The sequence below is a fragment of the Saccostrea cucullata genome, unplaced genomic scaffold, assembly GCF_032062105.1.
Source record: "Saccostrea cucullata isolate Sc308-1 unplaced genomic scaffold, CSIRO_AGI_Scuc_v1 ctg2727, whole genome shotgun sequence".
Lineage (NCBI taxonomy): Eukaryota > Metazoa > Mollusca > Bivalvia > Ostreida > Ostreidae > Saccostrea > Saccostrea cuccullata.
Window position 1 is genome coordinate 80359 of NW_026939025.1, and position 8154 is coordinate 88512.

At 35.8% G+C, this 8154-nt stretch overlaps 1 protein-coding gene across 1 annotated transcript in view; it reads left to right on the forward strand.

The window, feature by feature from the left end:
• Positions 1-7534, forward strand: part of LOC134252132 (choline O-acetyltransferase-like) — a gene marked incomplete at its 3' end in the record, with an annotated part of 60012 nt that extends 52478 nt beyond the window's left edge. The window contains exons 8-12 of the mRNA XM_062734569.1: positions 3884-4012; positions 4281-4403; positions 4913-5051; positions 7251-7313; positions 7397-7534. Coding sequence (XP_062590553.1) covers positions 3884-4012; positions 4281-4403; positions 4913-5051; positions 7251-7313; positions 7397-7534 — 592 coding nt within the window. The remainder of the gene's footprint in view (positions 1-3883; positions 4013-4280; positions 4404-4912; positions 5052-7250; positions 7314-7396) is intronic.
• Between the last annotated feature and the right edge of the window lie 620 nt (positions 7535-8154).

Genomic DNA, 8154 nt, shown 5'->3' on the forward strand with positions numbered 1-8154 from the left:
TGTTTTTAGAACACATTTTTGAGTATGACCCTTCGTATACTGGAATATGGCAGATCCTATGCTTTCCTGTACTTGTTTTTTCTTTCTAAAAGGCGTTCTTTACAGGTTTGGGAAATGAAACACGTCAAACGTTGAAAGTGCTGGCCAATATTGTTGGTGTGACAAAACATTAACTTCCTTTTTATCCCCGGAGCTCCTTTACTCTTCATAGCCTTTGGGTTTGGACGCTGTCATGAAGAAATTTAATGTAGTGAATTCCTAATTCTGGCTCCTTCCTCTCATAAACCTTTCACTTTTTTGCAAACATTTTGCTTTCTAGACTCTTCCAGAAATTGAACTTACTTTCCCAATAAGAATTTGACCTACAGGACCACTAATATTTAAGAAAATACCATATAAAACTGTTTTTGTGCTCTTCCAATTCTTTGCTCTTTTCAGCCCTTTTCTGTTTTGTCAAGTGTATCTTTTGAGGGTTTAAAGCAAAATGGTCTCAAGTTTCATTATCTTTTTGAATTTCAGACAAACATGGATAAGCACATTTTTTTTATTTTTTAAAATAATTGTTTAGATATTCCTACACGCTGTCGTTTTCACCCATTTTTCAAAATATTGGATGACCTTTAAGTATTAAACTTTTTTACTATCAAATGTTTCTTTAACACAGTATGAACTACCCCCAAAATGATGTCTATCAAATTTGCTATGTGTCTTAAAGTCAATCAAACATACTCAGTGATAATTTGTTGAAATTTTGCAAATATACATTTGTTGTTGTATGTCCTTGCAGCCAAGGACGGTACCCATTTTTGATGCCCATTATATCATTTTTGTTTATTGAAATCCACGTGGTCGTGTGTGTATAAAACAGGCATTAATTGCAGTAAATTAAACACATTTTAATTAATATATCTTTGGGATTCTTAATTAGTTTTACAGCAGCTTTAATGAAGCGTTTAATTTCACTCTAGTTTACTGATTCTTGACTGTTCATTTTAAATGCAGTGTCCCGAGTAGCCCCTGTTTTGCAGCTTCTCACAATGGAATTATGTGATGAAAAGTGGTCACATAAACTGTTATCGACTCATTAAAGATCCAATAATTAGAGAAGTCAAACATATTTTTTCTATGTTGTTTGTCATCGAGCTGATGACATTATTTATTGAACGTCCCTCGTATCAGCAAATACAATTTATCATTGATTCAAATGCTGACTGACGTTTTTCATACGTTAAGCCATTATTTACACACTGATTTCTGTTATCCCGATCATGACAAGGAGCACACAGCAAGGTTGTGGTAAAACGGTCTAAACCTTGTCATATTTTAAGTAAAAAGGGAAGCACCCAAGGGCCAAAAAATACGTGTTTGCTGGGCGTAAGGCACATTCCAGAGCTATTCCACGCTCTTTAATGCCCATGTTGTAATACATATACTAGTAAATTAAATTTATAATTGAAGATTTAAGGATCTTTGAATGTTTGCAGTTGACATTTCTGATAATATCAAATAATGTTAAAAATTAATATTCATTATGTATAGATTATATATTTAAAAAATCACAATAAAACTTTTTTAATGATTTCAGTTAAATGCACACTTATAAGTATCAGTAACATCATCCAGTGATAGCGACGATGAGAAACCGATGCGCTTTTTTTTTAGGTCACCTGAGTAACTCAGGTGACCTATTGCTATCCGTTTTCGTCCGTCGTCGTGCGTCGTGTGTCGTGCGTTGTGTGTCGTGTGTTAACATTTGAACATTTTCAGCTTCTTCTCTGAAACCGCACAACCGATTTCAACCAATTTTGGCACAAAGCATTTATGGGTGAAAGGGAACAAAAATTGTGAATTTTATGGTCCCCGCCCCCCTGGGGCCTGAGGGATGGGGCCAAAACCTTTAAAATTATTGCAATCTTTAAAAATCTTCTTTACTCCTGGACATCAAGCAGGCAAACTGTTGGCATGAATGTAATGAGCATTGAGTCCTCTACCAAAATTGTGAAATTCATGGCCCCAGGGTCAGGGGTTCTAGTGCTAGGGCGGGACCCTATTGATTATATAGTGAAAATGCATGATTTCTTCTCTGCTCCTGGGTATTAAATAAACTAACCAGGGACATAATTATGATGAACAAGAGTGTCTCTTCCAAAATTGTGAATTTTATGACCTCAGGGTCAGGGGTTTTGGTGTTAGGGCGGGGCTCTATTGGTTACATAGTGAAAATGCATTTATTCTTTGAAAATCTTCTTCTCTACTTCTGGGTATTAAATAAACTAACTAAGTACATAGTTATGATGAGCAAGAGTGCCTCTTCCAAAATTATGAATATTGTGGCCCCAGGGTCAGGGGTTCTGGTGTTAGGGTGGGGCTCTATTGATCATATAGTGAAAATGCATTAATTCTTTGAAAATCTTCTTCTCTGCTTCTGGGTATTAAATAAACTATGTAAGTGAATAGTTGTGTTGATCAAGAGTGCCTCTTCCAAAATTGTGAATTTTATGCCCCCAGAGTCAGGGGTTCTGGTGTTAGGGCGGGGCTCTATTGATTATATAGTGAAAATACATTAATTCTTTGAAAAATCTTTCCTTTGCTCCTGGGTATTAAATAAACTATGTAAGGGAATAGTTATGTTGATCAAGAGTGCCTGTTCCAAAATGGTTATTTTTATGGCCCCAGGGTCAGGGGTTCTGGTGTTAGGGCGGGGCTCTATTGATTATATAGTGAAATACGTTAATTCTTTGAAAATCTTTCCTTTGCTCCTGGGTTTTATGCCAATTATCCAAGTATAAATAATTATGATGAAGAAAGGTGCATCTAGCAAAATGGTTATTTTTTAGCCCCCCCCCCCTCCCTGGATCGGGGGTGAGGCGGGAGGGGGGGGTACAAAGTCTGAAAATAAATTAATGCTTTGAAATCTGCTCTTTGGTATTAATCAACCATTTTATGATAAAATTTGCAAAATTTTGAAATATGTGGCCCCAGGATCAGTGGTTTCTTTGGATGAGGTGCACATCTGGTTATAAAGTGGAAGTGCTCTTAATGTTACTCTGATCTACCTCTGGGTATTTAGTAAACAGAGTAAGCATGCTAAGTCTATAATTATGATAAGCAATGGTGCCTCTTTCAAAATTGTGAACTGCGAATTTCATGGCCTCTGGTTTAAAACACACGAACCAAATTTAATTGTTTAAAAGTTGTTGCACAATACTCAGGTGACCTATAAGGCCTGTGGGCCTCTTGTTATTTATAAAAATGGCGTGGTTGCCGGCCGGACATCTATAGTAATTGGACGGTGACGAAGGCCTTTTGGTGAATCGGTGGGGGTCATCGGTAGAAAATAAGCTGTAGTTTGTAGTTATAAATCAGCGATGTCTCCACCGATGACCCACATCGCTCCTCATCGACAACCAATCATTAACACATCTTTCAAGGATTGGCCGATGTGTGGCTAAGCATCGTCAAGTATCCTTTGAATCTGAGGTCATCTGGGGGAGGGGAGTGGTGGGCAACAGGCATCAGTCGATGTTCGAACAAACATTGACCCATAGTCGACCGACGTACGAACGATGTTCACCAATGTATGAGCGATGTAATATACATCGGCTGATTACCCTGGAACATCTTTTTATGATTTGCAATGCATCGCTGGGCCTTTGTAACCACGTCATTTTTATCAAAAAACGCATTGGTTGCCCATCATTTACCCCATCGCTGGATAATGTGACTGATACTTTAAGGACTACTAGGGCGATGTGGACCGATGATGGGGCATCGCTCACACCACGGATTACCACCGGTCTACGACCACCGGGCCGGGAAATGTGACTAAGGCATTAGGAATCCATTATTTTGTTGGTAGAACTGGGTATTATGTATATTATAGGGAAGAACTCGGAAGGAAATTGGTTCGAATGCAGTCTATTTGCGAATTACCCCAGCCCCGACGTCTTCAGTGGAAAATCAATAGTGACATTGGGACCGACATAGAAGAGGCCGCTGAAAACATGAACAGGTGACTGTCAAAAGATTATATTATTATGTTCAAAGACAACATAAGATATTATGACTTGGTGGTGGTCAGATTCTTTTGTTAACTGTTAACCAAGTCAGGTATATCATGGTTAAGCAAGTACAAAATTCAGTGCTAAGATTGTTTTTCCCCTTGCTGTTGATACAAAAGCAATAAGATTAAAACAATCCTCCATCATATCAGAAAAAGCTAGCAAAACATCAATTATTGCTTGTTCCAGTTTTAGATATGATTAGTGATTTTTTTTCAGATTGATAGAGGACCTTGACTTGTATATTCTAAGATTCGAACGATTTGGAAGAGAATTCCCTAAGTCACAGAACATGAGTCCAGATTCCTTTATACAGTTAGCTCTACAACTGACTTATTACAAGTAAGGGAACTCAATTTAACACGAACACAAGACAAACATCCAATTTTAATTAAAGTCTAATATTGCAGGTTTTTTCTTAGAGATATATCACTGATCAACTTTTAAGAAAAGTTCGTTCTAAACCTTAAAAATCGAAGCAATTCATTTCAATTCAATTTTTAGGGGCCGACAGGAATATGGGGGGGGGGGGGGGGGTACATAGAGCATGTCATGTCCGTCTTCCATCCTTATTTGCCTTCATGTCGTTGGTCATTTTAGTGATATATCACTATATATATATATATATATATATATATATATATATATATATATATATATATATATATATATATATATATATCTCCAAAAGAAATGAAACAGATATCTCAGTGTCCGGTAATCAATATTAAAATAAAACAAAAAGGCAACACTTGTTAAAACGTAAGCGCTTTTTAAACACGATATATATTATATATATATTACTTAGTAATGCCAAAAACATGCAAATTTCACTGACAATTTTTCTTTAGAATACATAGAAAGTTTGTTTCTACATATGAGAGTGCATCTGTCAGAAGATTTCGACTTGGACGAGTTGACAATATTAGAGCAAACACTCCTGCTGCTTTGGAATGGGTCCAAGCGATGACCGGCGAAACGGAAGCCACGGTAAATACCCAACAATATATATAAAAAAAATACCGATTACTATATACCCTCCCACTTTCAAGCGGGGGGTATAAATATCCCCTAAACAGCATTTTATAGGGCAAATAACGGGGCTCAAACTTAACCGTAATCATCTTATATCCGTCACAGATCGCTCAATTCTAATTTAAGACTAATAATTTTATGAAGAGGTTCCTGGTGGCGTTCGTCCTACCGTTAGCCATGATGGTTTTTATTATGGACAAATATTTTCATCGAAATGTAGGCCTAGTTGACAAAAAATCTGGTAGCATTACTTTAACAGAGCAATAACTAATTTTTTCTCCTTTGAATATGTTTTATTTCCAACAGATAATGCCTTGAATTATTGTGAAGAACTTGAGCAACAAAATGTTTTTCCCACAACTGGTCTCTTATAATCCTAATATTCTTGAAATTTGAAAAAAAATCACATATTAGTTCACATGTATTTCTTATAATGCTTATGGCCCTGTTGTTGTCCTCATCAGGAGAATGATTAACGCACCCAAAGTGCGAACACAGTTTGCTAGCATTTTAGGGTCAAACGTTCGTTTTTCATTAACATACGAACGTTATCCTTCCGTAGAAAAGCGTTGTTACGTAAGAACCCGTTGCCATATAATATTGGAATTTGCACATAGATTAGACTTAGACTATTAAAAACAAATAAATTCAAGGAGAAACAGTGAGCAGTTACTCAGACTACATGTATCCGTATTAAAATAAAATATTTCATTGTAATGTGTAAGAAAGCGGCACAGTAACCCTAAATTGCAACAGTTTACTTTAATCCGAATATAACATTTTTAATCCCACAAAAAAGTATTTACCCGGTACTTCCCAGAATTTGGAGAATAGAACTGAAACTTTTTAATTTGTATTGTTTACTACTTGTACTAAAATTTCCTGTTAATGACTTAATTTTTAGGAATTTAATAACATTAAAACACCTTGAAGAAGATGGGCGCATTTGGCGTGTGATCTGCAGGAATCATTTGTACGAAACATTTATGGTTTAAATGTCCATGATCGGGTTTGTTGAACATAGCTGGTCAGATTTTACAAACAAATTTTTTTTCCATTTATTTTGAAAGACCTTTTCAGATTGCAACATTAATGTCCGTTTTTCCTAGGGGGTACTATAACATACATGTAGTAAATAGTAATGTTTCACAAAAAACAAACACCTAAATATTTAATGCATAGATGCATGATACATGTACGTGTACATATACATTAGAGAGTAGAAGATTGGAATTGATTTCGCTCGAGAACCAAACTGAACCAAAATTTATCTAATTCAAAATTTTAATACATCAGTACATAAAACGAAACTGACAAAATAAATGTTTTTTTACATGAAAAAAAAATTAACGCCCCATGTAAGGCTCGAACCAAAAACTTTTCGCTTCGAGTGCACTGAACAGGTATCCCAACATACTGAGCTATCACCGCTACACATATACAAGTGATTTTAAAAGGACAAAGAAGCACCACATTCACGCATTTGGATTTTTTGGGGGGAATAGTTCATTTTTCGTGGTCTCTGGGTCTTCTCTCCATTTTTTAAAAATGTGTATCCGTTTCTTTGAATTAAAATACACACAAATAATGTTTAAAAATCATGGAGAGAAGACCCAGAGATAGAAAACTTTTAGAAAAACGTGTTTAAAAAAGAACCATTTTGTACCAGATGTCTGATCTGGCCATTTTTCAAGTTATTTTTTAGCAAATTAAAGCTAAATTTCGGGAAAATATTTTCCTGTCCTGTTGCACAGTGACCCGATAAATAAAAAAATGTTAAAATTTCATGTGACATGTCGATAAAATTTTCACTTTTCTATTACGCCCAGATTCCTGCCGAAGGCCAATCAAAAGCGCCCTCGTTCTTAATACTATGTATAATGTAGTTACGTGTAGTTTGAAACATTTATTCTGACCAAGTGGTTCTTAGAGGAATCGAAAATTATCTATCCCTAAAAGAGTGCGTGCTTTTGGAAAGTCTGGTTGAAATTGACCGCTTCTTACTCCAGAAGTGGAAAAATGTTAAAAGTGTAGAAATGGACGGACGGACAAACGATGAAGAAACATGTACTTTCCTCCCTTTTCACCGATAGGGGATTTATATATAGGGCGTAACAATGTCTCGTGCTATAAAGTGCTTTGGTTTCTTAACAGGATATTGAAAAGATTTTGCTTCTTCGAAAGGCAATGCAATGTCAAACAGATATTATGACACAAGTAAGAAATAATAGCATACTCATCATTGTTCTGAGATTAAGATTGACATTCTTCAACTAACCATTATATGTCGATGTATGAAGACTATTTTAGGTCACGGGATGGACTGTCATCTAATGGGATTAAGAGAAATTGCTAACGAACATGGATTACCAATGCCAGAAATATTTGAACATGAGAGCTATAAAACATCCAATCACTTTTCCTTATCCACAAGTCAGGTAAACTTTTTCAACAGAATAATCCACTTTTCTAAAAATAAAATTTAAAAATTAACGGTCGTTTTTAGCTCTACTGGTCAGAGACCAGAAGAGCTTATGCGATAGTAATGCGTCCGGCGTCCGTCCGTCTGTCTGTCCGTCTGTCTGTAAACAATTTTTCAAAATGCTACTCCTCCTACAGTTTTGGTCTAATTTCAATATAACTTGGCACACAAGTAGACTACACTAAGATACATAATTCTGTGTATCGGTTTTTGATTTCGATAAACGGTGTTGCCATGGTTACTAAAAATAGAAATTTCTTTGAAATTCTTTCAAAATGCTACTCCTCCTACAGTTGTGGTCTGATTTCAATATAACTTGGCACACAAGTAGATTACACTAAGATACATAATTCTGTGTATCGGTTTTTGATTTCGATAAACGGTGTTGCCATGGTAACTAAAAATAGAAATTTCTGTGAAATTTCTTTCAAAATGCTACTCCTCCTACAGTTTTGGTCTGATTTCAATATAACTTGGCAAACAAGTAGACTACATTACGATACATAATTCTGTGTATCGGTTTTTGATTTCGATGAATGGTGTTGCCGTGGTTACTAAAAATAGAAATTTCTGTGC